The following is a 22265-nucleotide window of genomic DNA, read 5'->3' on the forward strand; positions in this document are numbered from 1 at the left end:
AAGAACGTACGTTTTTTTCCCCCTCTTTTTAATTTCAAATCAGCTCTTTTTGCTGGTTAAAATAAAAAAATAAAAATATAGTCGATATAAAAAAAGTCCTATCTTCCAAACAACATTCACTATAATATAAATACTTTGATCATCTATCTGACCAGCTCAACATGAAGGACACTCGTCAATAAAGCTTCCAAACATCTCTTTATCTTAATACCGGTAGTAAGATGAAAAAAAAAGCTAATATATTCTAAATAATTGTTTCTTTGTAGGCACTTGCAGTCACCTCACTAAACTGTTGCACTTCAGTTACCACTTAAGTACACAAGGATATTACTACGAGCACATTCATTGTGCAGTGGACTAAAAGGTCATTTGTTAGGCACACAGGTGTCATGTTAGCCGCGCCTCCGCACATCACTGGGACAAGCGTTTCCTTTGGCGTTCGATCTGCATACACTCCGTCTTCAGTTCCTGTGTGGGGGCCCGAGCTTCCTGCCAAACGGACAGGGGTCCCGCTCAGAGGCAGGTGTCAGATGGCACGGCCCGGAGCCCGAGCAGACACTGGGGCCACTCTGTGCTCTGCTTTAATCTTCATAAGCCTTCCCTCCTCCATCCTTCCTGGTCACGTTTGATATAACATTTATGGTTCATCATGAAACTTCCTCACTGAAGCATGTCGACCTAAATGCTGTCTGATTTCCATCCTTGTTAAATGCAGGGGATAACTAAACAATATAAGAAGATACTTTGTGTAGATTTTTTGGTTTTGCAGTTTTAACCAGTTAAACCAGAGGTGAGCAATATATAAAAAGTGAGATAACTCTGTGAATACTGTTTTCAAGATAAACAGCATTTGAATTCTGAATACCGTATTTTCCGGAGTATAAGTCGCACCAGCCAAAAAATGCATAATAGAGAAGAAAAAAACATATTTCAGTCGCACTGGAGTATGAAATGTGGTTGCAAATGTGAAAATAACAAATAATATCACATATAAGTCGCTCCGGAGTTCAAGTATTTAAGTATAAATATAAGTAAAAGTCGCACCCCGGCCAAAACTATGAAAAAAAGGTGCGACTTATAGTCCGGAAAATACGGTATATCATTTATTGTAAAAATTCAATAAAAATAGAGCTGTTTATAAAAAGAAAATAAAAAAAAAACAATGGTCGTAAATGGCTTTTGGTATTCATTTTACAGCCATTTCACTATTGTCAAACAAAACCTTATTTATTCTTCATTTTCACCGAGCTTTACAATCACATGCTATACATTTTTAGCGCCGCAACAATTATCTTATGTTACTAATTTACCTCCCTGCAGAATATCCTGAATTTCCTCAGAGACAGTGTCACAGTATGCAAATTGCGTGAATACACATCTTGAGTATCCAGGCCATCTGCCGTTGGGTTGGGGTTTACAGCTAAAAAAATATGGTGGGTGAGAGAACTTAGAGGCTTTGATGTATATAATTAATGAAAGCTGCAGTAAGTAGGGCAAGGATTTGATGTGAGCTTAAATTTTTTGTACAACTACTCCCAGGTTTCCCCATCAAGACGACTCTACTGTGAATCGGGCCGTGCACAGGAACTCCCTGGTTGATGAATGTAACTGCATTTAACCAGCGAGTTGATTCTCCTGAAGGCTTTTATCACATGTAGGAAATACTCACACGCGCTGTTAGCAACACAGTGTTTTAAAAATGTTTTATTCATGTACAAAACTCAAAAGAAAAGTAAAAAAATAAGAGAAAATGAATGATAAATGAATAATCGAAAGTTTAGAACAGTCCAGCTTCTCATTTAAAAGATTTAAAAGACTTTCAAAAGAGACAGCTTCAACAGAACAGATTAGTGTTGATGGATTGAATGTTTTATAATGCACATACTGTAGATTTTATGATGTGCATATAACAATTTTGTATTAAAATGTCAAGCTAATTTTGATACCACAATGATAATGCAATAAAAATCAATAATGCTCTTTTTTAGATCGAGGTCTCTACGGCATGTCCTCCCTTCTCTTTCATCCACATTTCACTCTGAGCTGTCCTGTTTAATAAAGCCTAAAAATAAATGAAATAATGCCACTTTCTTTCTTAAAATTGTTGGCTTATACTAGTTCTAATAAAGCTCAAGAAGATAAATTAACACTGTTCAGAAAAGGTCAAATTTTGTCCTGTGATTTGTTGTAGTATTGATACTTTCGCAAATGAGTGTCTCGTTTTGATACTAGTTTCAGTATTGATTTGCGTCCGATTTTTGATACCATTGACAACCCTACCAGTTAATTATCTTAAATACTACATAATAAAACTAGTATCAAAACTAGATTTCATTTGAATTATCAGTACCATAACTATCACACAAATATGACCTTGATCTTTCCTGAAAGGTCTTGATATATAATATTAGAACTAGTATAAGAAAGACTATGTGGTAAAGGACTCATTTGTGTTGAAAAGTGTATTGAGTTGTTGAGTTGTATTATGACAATCAAACAATCCTTCTGATTTGTGTGCTTTCTTTGTCCTTATAATAAGTACCGTACCCGTATTTTCCGAACTATAAGTTGAACCTTTTTTCATGGTTTTCGCCGGGGTGTGACTTATACTCATATTTATACTTATATACTTATACTTAGACTCCAGAGCGACTTATATGTGATATTATTTGTCATTTTCACACTTGAACCGCATTTCATACTCCAGTGGAACTCAGATATGTTTTTTTCTTCTCTATTATGCATTTTTTGGCTTGGCGACTTATACTCCGGTGCGACTTATAGTCCGAAAAATACGGTAAATGTATTAATTCCCGACACATCAAGCATAAATTGTCCCCAAAGAACATGAAAGTGAAATTGTTTGCCTGTGTATTAAAGAAGAGTGTGTCTCTGCCTAAGGCCCATAGTTGATAGCAAAGTATTTGATTGGAAAAAGTATGAAAAAGAAGGATAAATGAAATCCATTAACTATAATCACTACAAGCCCTGGTTTAACTATGGTCCTTCTCTGTTCTCTGCAGCTCCACCGACGTTCACATCGACACCACCTCAGTATGTGGAGGCAAAAGAAGGAGGCAACACTATGCTGAGCTGCTCCGCCCTGGGAAACCCCAAACCAATGATCAGCTGGCTGAGGGAGGGGGAGGAGCTTGAAACCAACTCCAAATACTCGGTAAGAAACATTTCCCTTTGAGTATTTATGAATATGAACAGATGCTGTGGTTTTCTTGCTCTGTATTTGGTCTTATTTATGGCCAGGCAAAAAAAAAAAAAAAATGAAAAAATTACAATTACGGTAATGTACATTTAGCTATATCCAAATTGATGAATATTATATGGTGAAATAGTCTCATCATTATATTGTGGCTCTGATGTTATTTTGATGTTTTGTTTATCGATTTGTTAATAGTGTGTAATATTTGCTGTTTTAAAGGTGTAGGTCACATTTCCATCCACATTTGTAGACCAGCTGAGAATGGAAAATCAAATCAGGCAAGAATTACTCAACAAGATTGTCAAATAATATAATAAACTTGTTTAACGTGTGCTAAGAAACGACACACGACGTGATATAGCTTTATTTTGTCTAATCAAAGACAAATGCCGCTGACAGTATGATATAATCTCGAGATATTTTGGTCGACCAAAGTGACAACCCAAACCCACATTAAGTCATATGCTGCAGTTGTGAAGTCTCTTACCTCAGTGGTCTATTAGCGATGACTCAGTGTCGGAGTACTGCTGCCACAAGACGCTGCATCTCAAGTGGAAGGTGCAAATGTCACCTATTCTCAAGTGGAAATCTCATCCTCTAACTATACACTATAACAAGTGATCGCTCTAACATATGTGCGACTGACAGTAACGAACAGGCTCCTCTGCGCGCAAACATCTGATACGAGCTCCAGTGGCAAAAATAGACCACTTGTGTTTTTAATGAAGCAAAGCAGTTCAGTCGGTATTCATGAAAACGAGAGTGGTTTGGTTTCATTTTCACTTGGTCTGTTTGTTTTTTGTAGATCCCATTTTAAAGTCTGGAGTGGTATTTATCATAGTAGTTTGGTGCATTGAATATTGGATTTACTGGTACATATATTACTGACTTAAGCATGTGCAATACCGTCATATTCATGTGCAATTACTGTCGTACTCACATGCAATAGTGTCACATTCATGTGCATATAACTGATGAAAACTGTGTTTATTTTACCATTATTATTATTATTATTATTAGTATTATCTTGTCTTATGCTAGCTGTTTTTTATTTTATTTTATTATATTTTTGTTTTATTTTTATCTTTATTTATTTTCCCCCTCCATTCCATTAGGACATGAGAGGTTCTGTCAATAGGAGTTTTTGTTTATAAGAGTTTTGTTTATAAGAGTTCTTCTATTAAACTTCCTATAAGTTATCTGTCCTTTTTCCTCTGTATCTACCTGCGTTGCAACAATGAAATTTCCCCATGTGTGGACAATAAAGGATTATCTTATCTTATTACAGTGACATCTTATAGTACTCAGTTTTCAGTCGAATCATGATAATAAGTACTTTAAACAGTACTTTTGCAGATTGTGAATAACTCTACGTGGCGTACAATAATGCCTATAAAACGCTTCTCCTCTGGTGTCTTTTGTATATTATTGTTAATGTATTAATATTTTGGATCGGTAGCCCTCTGAGTATCACCCCATTTAACTTGTCTCTCCCAGTAAACGATTGGACAACATTGTGATGCATTATTAATGGCCCCCGTCTCCTTCATAAATATTGTATTATCCCAAATAAAAATGTTACACTTAAACAAAATCACTAGTGAAAGCTGTGCACTTCAACGGTTTAATTTATCAGCTCTGTCTGCGCAAAAGCGACAGACTTTAGAGAAGCGAGAGGCAAGGTGGGCATGAGTTTGTTCAGCTCCAAGGAAACAAAGTGGACAAATGTAGGAATGTGAAAGACACACAGAGCGAGAGAGAAAGAGAGATGGGAACTCTTCACTGTGGATTCGAATGTAGGAGTTTTCGACAGTCAGATCACAAAACATTATGACATAAATCTGTCCCAGAAGGTGAAGAAGGATTATGTTTTTGTTTTCTCAAATCATGCTTCAGACCACTCAAACATATTTAACAGCTGAGAAAACCAGAACTGTAAAATTGGAGAGTGCAGGACATCTTTTGGACAGCATTTTATTTTTATTTATTATTTATTTATTTATTTATTTAAGGACATAGCATTTACATTGGACAAACCAGATGCAATGTTTTAAGTGTTTTTGCAGAATATGCTAATTTTCAACACCTGTCCATAGGGCCAATTTAGAGTTGCCAATTCTACCTAACACGATAAGAGTGGTAAACTGTGGAACTCACTGCGAATTTCAGAGCATTTATGAGTTAAAAATGTTCACTTCCAGACATGTCTTTGGCAGAAATCAAATCAAAACTGTGCCCCCTTTTTAAATAGTATGAAAGTGAATGAGTGAGAGATAAAGCATCAGCGTCGACTGAGTGTATGTGTTTTGTACTATATAATTAGTTAGTGTAGAAAAGCAGGAGGAGTTGAGAATTAGCCCCTGCTATAAACTCTGCATGCATCGCAACAGCCACAAGCTTTGTTTTGTGATTATGTCTGACTGCATTGTGTCTGCCAAATAAATAAATAAATAACTTGTGTAAGTAAAAGATGTACTCCAGGCCCATGTAACACTTAGATATTTCCCACTGCAACAGAGATGACCACAGTGTGCATCTTGACTGACGCTGCAGCGCTGACACATTTGCAGACAGGCTGGCTCTGGTCTGTGATGTAGTCTGGTGTAGGCGTCTGTGTCGCTCAAACACGGAGGCAGATGAAGCAGCGGTGCGGGCGGCTGCATGCAGCACATCCTCTCCTCTGCAGCCCACATGAATGGACAGACTACAGCTGGGTCTGACTTGAATGGCCACGCAGCCTGTTGCATTATTTATGAGGCCATTTCTATTAGCTTTGGTTAATGTGTTTCTTTGCTGCTTATTGCTTCTCATCAGTGGAGTTAGATCTTTGCATCTAATATAGGTTGTGTTCCCTCTCTAGAATTTGTTGATGTTGTCATTTCAGATGGAGAGCTATGGAAGATTCATGTTTTTTGGGCCACACATTTCCAAACTTATGATCCACAAATGTTGAATCTTATCGTTAATTGTGAGGGATTGGATCCAACGACTTGTTTCTCAAACCTTTTACGCGCAGTACCACCTAAGAGAAGATGTGGCTTTCCAGTACCATCAGATCTAAATCAGGACTATTCCAAGTCTAAACTCTGGCTGCATCAGGTCTTCACTTGGATAATGTTATTGCTACAGTTTCTAACCCAGGCATTACCCAAAAAAGGACCAGGAAGTGGATGCAACTGACTTCACACCCTTTTTGCCTTGACTTAGTTTGGTTCTGTTCTCATACTTCTTTAGTCCTGATCTAGTTCTTGGCTATAGTTTTGAGGTTAGTCCTGGTTTTATCCCAATTTCGATGGGTTGCATCATAAACTAAGCTTGTATATGAAATGTAAAGGGCCTCGTAAACCACCAGAAGCAGCTGAGTTTGAGAATTACTCAAATTCTTTAGTTTTTGGGGTTGAATAATGGCGCCTGTGTAAAAAAAAAAAAAGTATTCCCATTTTGTTTATTCACACTGACAGAGGAGACATCAAACTTTGTGTCAGTGTCTGCGTTTTTGTTTCATGTACGTTGTTCCCAGTTATTACGGAGATATGAAACATAAACCGGGTCAACAAATCTTCAATCTGACATTCAAACAGCAAATTAAAACGCTGGCAAATGTTGTAACTTGAACACCAACTATTTGATCCTGATGGCAAATAAAAACACACTGTGATTACAAGTTCGTCTCTGCGTAATGTTGCAGGTGCACGATGGCGGTCTGACCGTCCTGGCGATCACACGAGACGACAGAGGAGCGTACACATGTCGAGCCTACAGTGATCAAGGAGAGGTTCTGCACACCACACGACTGCTCGTTCAAGGTACTGATCCACTATCCTCTAAACATATGTTCTGAACTTAACAAAGTCATTAAGAAACTCCAGTAAAGCATGAGAAGTACCTTGTTTACGTGTCAGCAAGCTATTTGAACATGTGCAATACTGACTTAACCATGTGCAATTACTGTCGTACTCACATGCAATAGTGTCACATTCATGTGCATAGAACTGATGAAAATAGAGTGTTTATTTTACCATTATTATTAGTATTATCTTGTCTTATGCTAGCTGTTTTTATTTTATTTTTGTCTTTATTTTATGTTTATCGTTATTATTTTTCCTCTCCATTCCTTATTAGGAAATGAGAGGTTTTGTCTATAGAAGTTTTTGTTTATAAGAGTTTTTTTTTTTTTATAAGAGTTCTTCTATTAAGAGTGTTTATTTAAATTTTCTATAAGTTATCTGTTCTTTTCCTCTTTATCTACCTGCGTTGCAACAATGAAATTTCCCCATGTGTGGACAACAAAATCTTATCTTATTTAATACATTTTCACAAAGAATATGTCGAATGCTTTTTAATATAAGTGATGGAAACAAATTAATGTAAAAATGCTTTTATATATATATTTATTTAACCTGGTTGATTGAGAGCCCATTCTCATGTACAATAACTACCTGACTAAGAGACAGCAGCACTTGTACTTTCCACTGAAGTATTTCTGAAAACACCTCCACAAAGTCATCTCGCGGACTGCTGAGAAGTATCGCCCGAAAAGAACACCCCAAAATAAAGATGAGACAAGTGCGCAGAGCAATAACTGAAATATACCCCAGGAGTGGATTCCCACCTCAGTGATCTGTTTTTAATTGTTACACGCTACCCTTCGCTCAGCAGAGGAGTCAGTGGTCCCGACTGGTGTTTAAAGTTAAGCACGGGGGGGGGGGAATATCCAGGAGGCTTGTATCTGGGCCCACTCATAAAAGACAGCTTACCTTTCATGGCTTCTGCTGTTTTATTGATAGTCAGGCGCGTCCTCGACTGCCTCAGACGTCTGCAGAGGTGACAATGTAAAGCATGCATAGGCTTCAACACTTGTCCTTTAGGTGACATAGTGAGCCTTACGAAAGTAGTGTGTTTTATGATCAAATAAAACATGTCAGGTGGAGAGGAAAGTTACTAAAACCCTTAGTAAGATTGTATACCGGTAGTAGCAGAAGGATAGCAGTGGTAGTAATGATTTTATTTCAGCAGTAGTAGTGTTTGAATTGTTCCACATGTGGCACACTTGTTTTGTGTAAAGCATCTCTTTTTTTTGTTTTTCCAGGGCCTCCATACATTGTCTCGCCACCCGAAAATGTCACCGTGAACATATCCCAGAATGCACTCTTTACATGTCAAGCAGAGGCGTATCCTGGCAACCTGACCTACACCTGGTTTTGGGAAGAAGACAATGTCTATTTCAAAAAGTAAAGTTTTATTTGATGGCTTGTTCTATGAAGTATATTATTGCTCAAAGTTATTAAGTTGTATCATGTGTGATATATATTGCTCTCTGGCCATTGCATCTTTTTCAAAAGTTATTTGCTAATCAGGGTTTCAACCAGCCACTATTACAGAAGTTGTAATATACCAGTAGTGAGTTTAAGCTATGAAGGTTTGTTGAACTGATTGTGTCTGGACAAGGATCAAATCAAACAACGTAATGACATAGTTCATAGAAGAATATGTCTGCCACACTGCCTCAGATTCGATTTAACTTTTCATGTTTCCTCCATTAACCATTCACAAAAGACTAATCCTCCATCTAGGAAGTCCTGACCAAACCTTTGCTCAAGATTGCCCTGATGGCGTTGCAGAGGACAGTGGACCTTAACCTTCATACATTAATCTTACCTTAATATTTTACCTGAATGTTGAATATTTACACACAAACTTTTATTACCAAATCCAAACATTGTTTCTTTTAAAGGTTATAAAACTAAACAGTGTCTAATTTCGGTTAGACATCAACGCTTGAATATTGTTAGTAAAAAATTCTAGTAGAATTAGTAAAAGAGTTGATTAAAATGATACAGTGATTATTCTGCTCTTTTGTGATTAATTTTGACAGACATTTCACATCTGATAATTATATCCCAACTAATAGATCAGTAGACTCCCAAAAAAGATTATGATATTACTTTTTGTCAGTATCATTCACCCCTAGTGTCTAATTGTCAGCAGGTTAACATGTTTTGTGCCAGCAAAATCAAATGTCATATTATATTAGATGTTATATGAGGATCTAGCGTCCCTCATGAAACATTGACTTTTTCATAAGCCCGTGTCTTCCCCTCTTCAGCAGCTGCTGCCTGGCACTCTGCTGCTCTCTGATGGCAGGTTCATGTTATATAGCCCACTGTGTGCATTCACTGTTTTACTTGACTATTTCTTCATGTTCATGTGTTGCAGTGATCTTAAGCTCCGGGTGCGGATTCTCATTGACGGGACACTCATCATCTTCCGAGTCAAGCCAGAGGATGCTGGGAAATACACCTGCAGTCCCAGCAACAGCCTGGGTATCTCGCCCTCGGCATCAGCCTACCTGACAGTTCAGTGTGAGTGTTTCTATGGCAACGCAGTAGAGGGGGAGGGGTGGCCCGGTGCAGAGGAACAGCAGCACCACTTCGGCTGCCTGTATTGAAGGCTCTTGTATTGTTGCACACTGCTACATCGTATAGTGGCCTTCTTCAATTTCAAGGTCACATGTTGCAAAGTGCAGCGATCATCACATAGAATTAACATGCATTTTAGCATATTTATTGAAGTAGCACAGTCTTGTCTGTGCCCGTTCTTGTATGGTTTGCAGAGGAATATTTCTCCAGTGTTGACACTATGTTCAAGTTCTAGTGCTTAGTATATCTTTGATGAGTCATTTAGTGGTGTTTTTGCATTTTATACGACCAGTAAAGCAGTGTAGACATATGGGTTTATAATGCTGTGTGTGTGTGTGTGTGTGTGTGTGCGTGGGCGTGGGCGTGGGCGTGGGCCTGGGCGTGTGCGTGTGCATGTGCGTGTGTGTGTGTGTGTGTGGAACTGTGACCTTTATTCTATTTAATGGTTGTCAAACCATATTGATGGATATTTTGTCTGTGTGTAGACCCAGCCCGAGTCATCAACATGCCCTCAGTCATCTATGTGCCACGGAAACTTCCAGGCATCATCCGCTGTCCAGTGGATGCCAACCCACCTGTGACCTCAGTGAAGTGGGAGAAAGATGGCTACCCGCTCAGAGTGGAGAAGGTCTGTCTAACATTATCATTCATTTGTTTCCTCATTACATGCTCTACCTTTGTTTGTTTGATTTGAATATATTTGATTTCAAATGGTATACGAACAGTATTGTATGTGACTGTGTCTCGTAGTACCCTGGCTGGAGTTTGATGACAGATGGAAGTATCCGAGTGGCAGAGGCCACAGAAGACTCCCTGGGCACCTACACCTGTGTGCCTTACAATGCCCTGGGTACTATGGGCAAATCCCCCCATGCCACTCTGGTGCTTAAGGTCTCTGTTTAAAGCTATATTAATTTATAATTCATCTGATGAATGCTGTATTTATGAATACTATGTTGGTACAGGATCCCCCTTACTTTAACGTGAGGCCTGGGGGTGAGTATCGGCAAGAGGCGGGGAGAGAGTTAGTAATCCCATGTGCTGCTTCTGGAGACCCCGATATACCAACTATCACCTGGAGAAAAGTATGCTTTTCTTACGTTTTTCTTGTATACAGTAACAGCTCTCAGTTAATTATTGTCTGTCTGTTAAAAGGTCGGCAAGCCTAGCAGGAGTAAGCACAATGTCTTACCCAGCGGCAGCTTGCAGTTTCTGTCCCTTAGCAAGGAGGACCATGGAGAATGGGAATGTGTAGCCACAAATGTGGTCACGAGCATCACTGCCAGCACGCGGATCCTAGTGATTGGTATAAATTCCCAATTTATGTATATAATTGTTACATTAATAAATGTTACATGCACATTTTATACTATTTTTTCTTTCCCTTTCAATCATACAGGCACTAGTCCGCATGCACCGGGCAATATCCATGTATTTCCATTAACAACCTCTGCAAATGTCTCCTGGGAACTGGGTTATGATGGGGGCTTTGAACAGACATTTTCTGTGTGGTACGGCCCAGTGTAAGTATTATGAATAGTTATTTGTTGGCAGTATGTTTTTCTGAATATTAATACAGTATCTATTCTCTACACAGAGTTTGCAGTTGTCTCCACATTTTTAGTTTTTAGGAATATATAGTAACAAAAGTTTAAAGAAGTAGTCATTCGGACTAGGTTTTTGAGTTGATGTTTCGTTTCTCACCCAAGAGGCTTTGTCACTTCAATTAACAATCGTTATGAAACATTCCCGGATGCCTGAGGGATTACATCACAGCAACAATTCAGTACTATAACAATGGTAGTCTTTCTTGAATAAAGAATATTAGTATCTATTAGTGTTAGTTAACCCTGATTTTATTAGATGTATGTATCATGAATGTTTAAAATAAAATTTAAAACAAGTTTTAAAAGGTAAAGAACTGTGGTGGACTACCAATGCCACTCAAATATTTGCTGAGATTTACTTTTGTGTCCTTAGGTCAAAGAGAACAGATTTTGGGCCTCATGACTGGCACTCGATGCCGGTCTCTGGTGCACAGACGTGGCTGTTGGTGCCCGGGCTGGAGCCTGGTACTGAGTACCAGTTCAGTGTACTGGCACAGAACAAACTGGGCACCGGGCCTTTCAGTGAAGTAGTGACAGTTACCACTGCAGGTGAATGCTGCGCTTACTATTTTTGACTCTTCCGTTTATTATATTTGTTAATTTTTTTTATCTTTTTTTAATTCAACTGTTGTTGTGATCAGATACAGTGTTTCACTTGTATGTGCTGCCTCTTCGATAGAAATTTAATTTAAGTGGCATGGTATTTAAAATTAGTGTCTCAGCAGAAACATTCAAGGATGGGCTTGGGTTTTCAGCAATATAAATGATGCTGCTGTGATAGTTGATGCATGCACAGGTCACGGTGACGCCCTTTCTGTGGGGGGTAATTCTGCTCTTACAGTTGAGTGATAAATGGTTATTGTTATGGTTAAAACATTTTAGACAACATTTACCATTGATAATTATATACATACATACATACATACATACATACATACATACATACATACATACTATACATTAAATATGTATATTGTAAACATTTTAAATAAAGTCCCATCAATACATGACATGATGAGTAAAGGTTTCATAGTTAACTATTTTGTGTTCATTGATCCTCAATGGGACATGTCTTTCTGGCAGGCTCTCCTCTGGGCACCCCAGAACCACTGGTGCTTCTTACTCCACCACGGTGCCTCACAGCCAACCGCACTCAGCAGGGTGTCCTACTGACATGGCTTCCTCCAGCCAACCACTCGTCTCCCATCGACCGCTACATCATGGAGTTTCGCCTCGGGGAGAAGTGGGAGGTCCTGGATGACCTGATCTCCTCCACAGAGACTGAGCTGATAGCCAGAGATCTTGTTCAGGTGAGTTTGGATTGAGTTAGCATGAATTAAAATCATCTTTAATTATTTAATTTCTGAGTGGTATTCACTTCTTTTCATGGATGAAATGAACTGATGTGCAATAGGAGGCCTGGTATGAATTTCGGGTGATGGCTGTCATGGATGATCTGATCAGTGAGAGTAGTAATGTTGTGGGAGTGTCTAGTACGGGTAAGTTTCATACGTCAAGTATTTGTTTTTAAACATCTTTTATTCTTACTTTTTTAACTACTCTCCGCTGCACTAGATCCCTTTCCCCATGCAGAGTTGACTGATGAGGGCCTGGCTCGGCCTGTGGTGGCGGGTGTTGTGGCAACTATCTGTTTTCTGGCAGCAGCTGTACTGTTTAGCACTCTAGCTGCTTGCTTTGTAAACAAGCAACATCGTCGCAAGCTTAAGCGCAAACCAGGTTAGTTTGGAAGACAGTGTGCAATGAGTGATAGTTGAAAAAACTTGAAACTTGAATGATACATTTTTTGTAATCTCAGATCCACCTTTGTCCGTGACACACTTCAGGAAAAGCATAGATTCACCGTAAGTAAATCCACTGTCAGAAGCCCCATCTGCCAGTCACTACTGTGCAACAACTCTCTACTCTACATCTTCTCCTCATAATGATAGTTAATGGTTATATACATAAATAGAGCACAATTGTTAGATATAAAGCTATGAAGGAGAAACACAACAAATAATAATGACAAAAACTGTAGGAGAAATGGATGTGGAAGAACTTGGACAGTAGCAGCCTCTAGTGGATATTGGGCAGTTTAAGCAGAGTTCAGAACAACCATGTCAGCACTTTAGGCACATTACCCAGTGCCCAGGCTGCAGTATTTGTATTGATTTTTGATCTGTCTGTATACTTTAACCTCAAACGCTGTTTGCTTGCTGCATGAATGTTTATTAGGGAAAACATTTGTTTTAGAGGCACATCAAAAGTACCCAACCACTACATGTGTGTATTTGTCTGTCTGTAATACATGTGTAATAGTAGGCTGTAATAGCAGTGACTTAAATACTGGACGTCTTCTGTGACATGTGTAAATCCCATTCCAGATGAAAGAAGTAAAGACCATAGATTACTGCACTTTCCTGTGTATAATATAAAATGGTTCAGGAAGGTCAGGGACTTTACCCCAATGTGTAAAAGTGGAATGAACCAGGCCCATGTCATTTGTCTCCCACCGCAGGCCTCCTCTTACCCCTTTGCCCGGGGTAGAGCCCTGCTGGGATGAGCCTGCCAGGAGCAGTTTCTTGCCCCCGCCCGCCAGCCCCCTGTGAGTGCCTGCTTGCACCTATCAACAGAGTGTGCTGCACTGCACTGGCTTGGCTGCATGTTCAATGCGATGCATAGTAATGATCCTAAATGAGTTTTGGTGGTAGTAAATCCTACTTGCATGTCTAGCGTGTAGAGAAGACTCAAACAGCTGCATGTACAGTGCAGTATTGTAAATATGATCTTTTTATACACTATGTGACCTAGAAGGAGCTGACAAGCTGACTATGCTGCTCCTGGTGTGGGCAAATGAGGCCTGGTTAGATTCATTTTGCTTTCTCTCAGATCACCATTTGGTGCAGCATATGGAAGCTGTTCTCACTTCTGCTCCAGAAAATGTAGAGTCAATAGATGTGGTTGTCATGGTTGCGTCTTTGATTCTTCTCTCATCATGTCATTGTGGCTTGATTCATTAGTTGCTGCACTATCAGGATGTAATCCTGATAGTAGTTAATATTCTCATAATGTTATTCATTATGAATATTCTCATAATGGTATTCATTATGAATGTCCTGATGGAATTAATATTTTTATTGGCTAGTTATTGAGTGTATATATTGTTATTTCATCATATATTCTCTACTTAAACTGTCTGTCTTCTTAGGTTATCATCTGGGAAGATCAGTCCAGAGAGTTCACCCCCATCTCGGCCCCGTTCTCTCTCTTCAGATGGATCCCATGGTCCAGGCCTGTATGTCCGCAAGTTGCCCAGCCCTCAAAGAGAGAAAGAAAAAGAGCTTTCCTTCTATAAGAAAACAAAGCGTGCCATAGCCAGCAAGAAGTACAGTGTATCTAAACATGAGGCAGAGGCCACTACTCCAATAGAGCTGATAAGCCGGGGTCCTGATGGACGCTTTGTTATGGATTGCAGCCCCCCACACCGGCGCATCCAGGGCTTTCCCTTCGCAGAGGAGTCTGACATGTACCCTGAGTTCCGCCAATCGGATGAGGAGAATGATTTTGACCCCGGACCACTGCCACCCATCATGCCCACTCTGAGGCCTCAACTCTCCCCCACGTCCTCAAGTCTGGAGTCCACGCAGCCCCCCAACTACAGCCCCCGCCTGCACAGGGCCATGGAAGGTATGAGTTTTGCAGAGGGCAGTGCACTTCATGCCTCAGGGCAGGCCCCAGCCTCCCGATACAGGGGCTTCCCCCAGGGACCTTTCTATGGGTATCTAGGCAGCCGCGGTGATTCAGGGATCCCACCACCATTCTACATGCCAGATATGAGCCCACGCAGCTCCGCTCTGTCCTCGCCTCCGGGCACCGCAGAGGGGCCTTTTGGTTACCCCTCCATCCCTGAGGAGAGTGAAGGGCTGGAGCATCATCAGTACACTGCCTCTGGCCATTCTCTATCACATACTCACAGCCCACCTCACTCACCTGAAAGCTGGCAGCCTCATGAGCTTCCCTTCCTGGGCCTAGAAAGTTCTCGCTTCATGTACCCACACCACACCCTGCACCACCAGGACCTCCCTGAGCCGCCTCCATACCCACCAGGCCGCTTGCACCTGCCTTCCCTCAAGGACCCCACCAGCCCTGGACTTCTGCAGCTGGAGGTCCCTATGGCTCCCCCAGGCAGAGACCGGTCCATGGGATCCTTGGGGCCCCTGGGGCCTCCCATGAGGCGTCTAGCTATGCAACAGGCCCAGAGTGTCGGCCAGCTCAGACACACGTCCCACGGTGTGGGTGTACCAGTGTTGCCTTACCCTGACCCGGCGGTTCGCACAGGGAGCCCAAGCACAGCCCCCAGTAGTAGCCCCCAGTCCTGGCTGAGCCCAAGGGCCGGGCGCCGGGCAGACCCAAGTCTACCCCCTTTAGTACTTCAGCCGTCCCGGCTTTCTCCACTGTCCCAAAGCCCCCTGAGCACCCAACCCGGCTCCCCAGACATTTTAGTGCGCCCCCCACCCCGTCCCACAATCCTGCGCACCTCCCGCTCTCTGGAGATGCCTGAGATCACTCTTCAGCCCTCATCTACGGTCTCCTTCACGCGGAGGTCCTCCCTCACAGCCTCGCCCACTCAGGGCCAGCCCAGGCAGCCCAGCCCAAGTTTCCATGCCCACATGTCATATGCCTCCACTGCAGCCAGTTACCCGTCCCAGTCTCCCTCTCCCCCTTCTGAGGGCAGGGATGTGTTTGGGCAGAGGCCATCCCAAAGAAGGACAGAGGAGGAGATGCTGCCCTCAGAGCCCTCTCAGCTCCACGTTACAGCCTCAGGGTAGGTGATCCACTCCTAAAGACCTATATCTGCTTTTACTAGGGGACTCTTTTTATTTATCCAATTTATAAACAACAGTTTTGTTCTTCCCTATAGACATTGTAAATATGCATATTGTTATGTAATATGCAGAGGGCATGTATTTGCATTTAGCACATTTTCTTCACATCTACATTTTTAAAGGCCGAGTGTTAACTTACCCAACACAATCAATGATTGTATAAAAGCAGTGTTGACAACAGTCATATTTAGTTAACTTGTATCAGTTCACTTTTAACCTTGTAATACATACAAATCAATCAATCAATCAATCAATCAATCAATCAGAAAAAGTGTTTTGTGCCTAACAAAATCAAGTACAAACTTTATGCAGTCTACTGCCCTTTTATTCAGTTGAAAACTTAGGTTAGACTGTGTCCCTTAAACAACTTCATTAGTTTTGGAGCAGAGACGCGCTGCTGCACCATCTCTGGCCAATAAGCAGGCAGGGTCTTACCTGATTTGTTTTTGATTGATCTCAGCTATCTGGGCAGCGGTGTTGTGACCCGGTCCCCTACGCCGCAATAGGTAAGGGTCGGACCCATGTCTGAACGGGGAGGGGTCAGCAGGGGGAGGGCTCTAATCACACTCTTCTTTAAAGGGGAATCGCTTTGGGTTGTGCCTCTGTGCGAGATTCAAGTGAAGTACTGTTAATAGTAACAGCAGCTCATATACTGCAGTTCTACACAGTAAAGTGACTGTGGTGAAGACTGCAGTAATGCAAGCTCCACAAGGGTTTGGCCTGATATAGAATGACCAGACCTGTACAGCCACTTCCCTATACATCTTGAATCAATAGAGGACATACACAAATGACATTCTGCAGTATTCCCCTTTAAAGCTTTGTTCCATGTGCAAAATGCCATGCATGCATTCTCTAAACTTCTACGACCAATCAAATAACAACTTCAGACTAAAACCTGTCACATTTGTTGTCTTAGTGCTTTTGTTCTTCTGTCATTTGACTGTTTTATTGGCCATTACTTCTTCTCGTCATGTGACTGTTTTTAACGGCCATTTCCTCTTCCTGCCATCTCCTCCCGTCAGCATGGTGAAGCCTCTGTAAGCAGTGTTCATGTCGATTACAGTGTGTGCTGTACAGTGTTTTGTCAATGGAGATAACATTAACCTGGCTTCTGTACAATGGAAATGTTTTGCATCTGTTTTAACAAGTGTTGAAATCTCTGATAATGGCTCTCAGTCTTTTCTCCACAGTGTCAATGAAGGACAACGTGTTTCTTGTTCATATGTTGGGGACATTTACACATACCTAATTGAGTTGCTTATATTAAAATAATTGAGTTCATTCACATTCATACACAGAGACAATCCATAGTTGTTGGCTTGAAGGTGGAAATATCTGGAAAATAGTGCTTTTTGATAGACACAATGGACATAACCAGTGTAACTTATACAGGATATTTACATGATTAGATGAAAATGAAATGAAAATGTTCATTTCCTATCTCTGTATCAAGTGACCAATGCCAATTTTCTGCATTTATTCTAATTCCATATTTTTCTGTATTCATATAAAGAAAATGCCTTCCCTCCCAAAGCTGTCACTCTTTGATTTTCAGAGGCCCTTAGATATGATCTCTGTGCCCAATTTGTGTCACATAATCTTTGGTAATTTAAACCTTTTTTAAAGGCCTTGGGTCCGCCAGAAAAGTGACTGCTTATGGGACAAGTCAATACTTTCATCAAGCATAGATTCTTCATTAATTCACTTTTATTTCTGTTTTCATTCAGTTTGATTCTACCTTTTGCCTTTTACCTTGTCTGGCTTTCATCATCTGTCATTTTTTGATCATCCCAGTAGAAATTCAACATCTCATCCAATCATAGCCATCACGGGGATAGCATTGGTTAATGCAGAACACTGCTGTGCCTGTTCTTTCAGGGAACTTCTAGGTGCGTCTTATGATCCTGCTGGCTCTGAGAGTTTACCAGTGCTGCTACACCACTGCATCACTAAAACCAAGGGAGCAGCTGCTAACAATAACAACAACACAAACTCCACAGGGAAAACAGGTCAGTCATACTGCAAAAGCATTGAGTTTGATTATTGCTAGGCTTTATTATTCATCCTCAAAATGTTTGTTGCAAATAACACGCCGTAATTGTAATGTGTAATTCATTCTCATGTGTGTCTTTTAATACATTAAACCATTTTGTTTGCTGATTCACGCCAGGTGTGGCTTCCTCTCAGATCCAGCAGAAATCTCAGACACCCCCAGAGGAACGGGACCTCCACTTCCACAGAAAGAGAAGACGACAGAACAAGAACCCCTATGAGTATTTGACCTCACTCCTGCACTGCAGGCTGTCTGAGGAGGACCAGACAGGCATCTTGGCCAGTGCAGACTCTGAGGGCCCCAACTACGGGACTCTCCGCTGACTCGTGTGCACACTGTCACTAACAGGACAAGCCATTGGACTCGACTAAACTCAGTCCCACCCCTGAAATGCTCCATCTACCCCACTCTCTGCAATAAGAGTATATTTCTTACCTTCACAAATGCTCATTGCAATTCAGGCAGCACAAATAATCTTCTGTGGGTGGGAATCGTATATATAGACAAACACTTGCAATTTACTGCTCTATTACCACACCTTGTCTCTCGCTTGAAAATGTTCTGAAAGTATGTAATGTATATAAATAGTAAAACAAGGGAATTAAGCTTCCTCTTTCAATAATGTCAATGTGTTGTTTGTTTAGGTCACAACACATGAAAGGTTTTTGCTCATGCATTATTGAGGGTCCATACCTTAATGTTTTTCTGCACTGTTAAGCCTGGTTGGTCCTTGGACAGGGACTGAAATCTACCTGACTACAATACAAATAGTATCAGTTATATACACAGGGTTTTACCACAAAATATACCTCAGAGTAAATGCAGAGTTGCTGTCATTCTTGTGGTATACTGTACTTGACCTTTTTACATAGAAATCATGAGTAAAAGGTATGTTCTATACATGCCACACTTGCTGACACGCAAAAGACAAATGGCCTAAACCTGACTAATTTTGAAACTCAGTAATAAATATGCGGCATATCATTGTTTTTAATATAATGTATTACAAATTAAACAGCAATGTATTATTTTAAATGCTTAACAGCTCATTCTAGCACAGCATAAAGACCGTAGCCTTCATGAGGATGTGCAAAACAATTTGGGACTTCAGTGCTCAGTGGAGACTTGACTTGTAAGATTAGTATGTAATGTATGTATGTCATTATTAAGGAACATTAATGAAAATTTGGCACGATGCCTTTAGCCTTTCTCTTATTTTTCTGACATAAGAGCTGCCTTTTCTTTGCCTTGTTATATTTATCTCTTTGCAGTGAGGGCAAGCTTTCTATGTTTTATGTTCTCTGCCAAGGACACATAAAAATAACTAAACACAACTGTATTTTCACATACAAAATCAGAATATATACCTACTTAAACTGTACATACCCAACTAAGAAGGAGAAAATTGTTGAAAACAACTTACATGGCAGGTGTAATGCAGTATGGTGAAATGTACAGAAACACTGCGATCCCTGGTGTTATGGTGAAAGCTGTCATGTGTAACTACAGCTGTTAAAAGAGAATGTACTTGCTTCAATGAATTGCTGTTACTTTAGCAAATGCCACTCTTGACTGTTTATCTTTTAACTGTATATTATGTGCTAGATACTTCTGTATGTTTTTTGTTTTTAACACTAACCGATTATGAATGTATGTTTTTCTGTACAGGAAATGAATGTCGCAATGCCACAGAACATTGACAAATGTTGCTCATAGCGGGCCAGTTGGTACAAAAGGTCTAAAATGTTAATTTACTGAGGTTTGAAGTGCAGCTGGTTCTGAGCTGAGCTCCCCTTTGTTTTGCCACCGACTCTAAATCTTTCTTCACTTCAGTTGTATCAATCATGTATCATCAGCTACTAAGAAAAAAGGCTGTCTAACAAATATCCACTTGAATTTAGTAACGTAAAGACTTAATGGAACATAATGGAACTGTCTATCTCCAGTTAGACACTGATTGTCTGGGGTTGAGAGAATGCGCCAAAGTGCGTATTTTACTAATCGGTTTATTGTAAGATATGAGGAAAAACTCTATATTTGTTATGTACTGTACATGGTGTGTACTGTATTTGTAAAGAATAATCAAACAGAACAGTTTTACAGAAAACCTTCTTGTATAAGGATGTATGAAAAAGAAGGGATAATCCCTCTAAAAGAAATTAGATTATATATAAAGGTATTTGCTTACAGTACGGCTTTAAGTGGATAATGTTTGAAAAACATTTAAGGTGCCTCATTTGTCATACTTTAGAAGACATTATTTTATTGAAGAACAAAAGTAACTTTAATGTCAGTATCGTACATTGTATTATTGCCATAGCCCGCTGGCTGCACAAGCTGATTAGTATTTTCTCGGATGTATATTTGGTGAATACCCATTGAAAAAGCTTTAGAAGCAGAAATGTGTTGCCCTCTATAATAATTCTGGACATTTTCCCTGTCAATGAGCACACATGTAGATTCACTCCAGATCTGTGCGCGTCCAAAGCAAATACAAAATATTTTTTACGAGTCACAGACATGCTATAGTCATGTACAATATGTGCTGTGCAGGAAACGTGTTTACATTAGTTTGATACAGACAAGCGTGTTAGGGCATAGTTGCTTTGAAACATTACAACTTGGTGCTATGTTTAACTTTGTGGTGCTGTAGAATAGAGGTCTCAAGATTCTTTTGTTTTTCTACGAGCAACTCTTCAGCCCTTTGTGTTGGAGGTCGACAATAGGTCCTTCCCATAACAGTGTGATGACAGTGCTAGACAATACTGTAAAGTAGAAGTACTACAGTATATTCTCTGATACTAAATGTGATGCTACTTTCAAAACAATCTCAAGATGACCTGTTTTATAGTGTGTTTGCAATGTCTGTCTGTGCTTCCAAGGTACCCTCTCTCTGAAGTATACTTGTGATGACAACTTTAGTCCAGCCTATGGGGATAACAAAAAAACAAAATGTAATAATCAATGCGTCTAGACTTTTAGAGTAGACAAAATAAGGGAATCTGCAAGCATGGAGATCTTTTGTAACCCATCCGCCATCTTTGGTTAACAATGTTTCTCAAGCACACTATAACCAATCCCACATGTTCAGTATCCATCAGCCGTCATCACACTGCACTAGACATGCTACTGACACCACGCCTTCATCCACACCATGGGTTTGATCAAACGGACACTGTCTTCCTGGCTCTTTGCATTTTCAACATGTATAGCGTGAAAGAGGGCTGCTTTGGATGTACTGTTAGCATTTATTTCGATTATTTATTTGTTGAAATCATTTGTTTTTCAGAAGTGTCTGCTTACAGCTTTTACTGCATCTCTAGGTGCTGATAGAATGGTATTTAGATTTGTTTTTATTGTATTAATCTTGCATGTAGAGACAATACAGAAACGCCTATTTAGCAATCATTCATGGACAAACTGGTTGTTAATGGACAGAAAATAGACTATGTAGTATTTTCTATATTCTCTGTTTTTTCATGTGTACCAGCACTGAGAAACTAGAATGTATTATTATAATAGGCTACTATAAGCACTACATTGTTGACTGTTTTAGCTTATTGTTCATACTCAAACCAAGTTGTGCTTGGAGGAGAAAAAAATGACCACATTTCATTTCCATCCAAGGGTCTCTGTGCTGTACATTACATGTTTACATATATTTATGTTTCATTACATTATCAGATAATGTTCATATGTAAATATCAAGAGACATTTTTTACTTTCTTTGTATAATAATAACCGGATGTTTTTTATGTTTTGTAGAATTGCCATTAATTTCTGTCATCAGGTACGCTTCAATTAACTTTTTGTAAGCAATTAACTCATACTGTATGGTGCTGTACCAAAGCCTTATGTATAATATTTCTATTACTTTTTCTCATTTGCTGTCCAGTGAACTGTCTAAAACTCATTTTCACCTCAACTGCCATGGCTCTGGTGCATTTCGAAACTGAATTTAAAATGATAAACAGCATAAGTTTCTGATAACAGCTTTGGTAATGGTCGCCATAAAGCCTTTTACGGAAAGTGGCTTGCTCATGGATGCTACTCCAAATGTAGCCAAGGACCTAGCACATG

General features: G+C 40.0%; 1 protein-coding gene across 3 annotated transcripts in view; it reads left to right on the top strand.

Moving 5' to 3' along the window:
• igsf9ba (immunoglobulin superfamily, member 9Ba) overlaps positions 1-22094 on the top strand; it is a 40784-nt gene extending 18690 nt beyond the window's left edge. Inside the window, exons 4-22 of one of the 3 annotated variants that reach the window (XR_011930541.1) lie at positions 3024-3175; positions 6906-7023; positions 8307-8448; positions 9434-9579; positions 10122-10264; positions 10387-10527; positions 10602-10721; positions 10792-10942; positions 11036-11159; positions 11617-11792; positions 12327-12553; positions 12658-12742; positions 12819-12980; positions 13060-13105; positions 13762-13848; positions 14452-16068; positions 16590-16635; positions 18011-18141; positions 18303-18442. Coding sequence is in view for 1 of the 3 variants with exons in the window: in XM_072464268.1 (XP_072320369.1) it covers positions 3024-3175; positions 6906-7023; positions 8307-8448; positions 9434-9579; positions 10122-10264; positions 10387-10527; positions 10602-10721; positions 10792-10942; positions 11036-11159; positions 11617-11792; positions 12327-12553; positions 12658-12742; positions 12819-12980; positions 13060-13105; positions 13762-13848; positions 14452-16068; positions 18011-18141; positions 18303-18508 (3974 nt within the window). In the remaining 2 variants the exon portion in view is untranslated. Of the gene's footprint in view, positions 1-3023; positions 3176-6905; positions 7024-8306; positions 8449-9433; positions 9580-10121; positions 10265-10386; positions 10528-10601; positions 10722-10791; positions 10943-11035; positions 11160-11616; positions 11793-12326; positions 12554-12657; positions 12743-12818; positions 12981-13059; positions 13106-13761; positions 13849-14451; positions 16069-16589; positions 16636-18010; positions 18142-18302 lie in introns of all 3 variants that reach the window. The other 2 variants (XR_011930542.1, XM_072464268.1) reach the window with 2 other exon arrangements.
• The last annotated feature ends 171 nt before the right edge of the window (positions 22095-22265 follow it).

Source organism: Eucyclogobius newberryi, unplaced genomic scaffold (genome assembly GCF_026437365.1).
Source record: "Eucyclogobius newberryi isolate DKJ021-1_F unplaced genomic scaffold, fEucNew1.0.hap1 SCAF_10, whole genome shotgun sequence".
Lineage (NCBI taxonomy): Eukaryota > Metazoa > Chordata > Actinopteri > Gobiiformes > Gobiidae > Eucyclogobius > Eucyclogobius newberryi.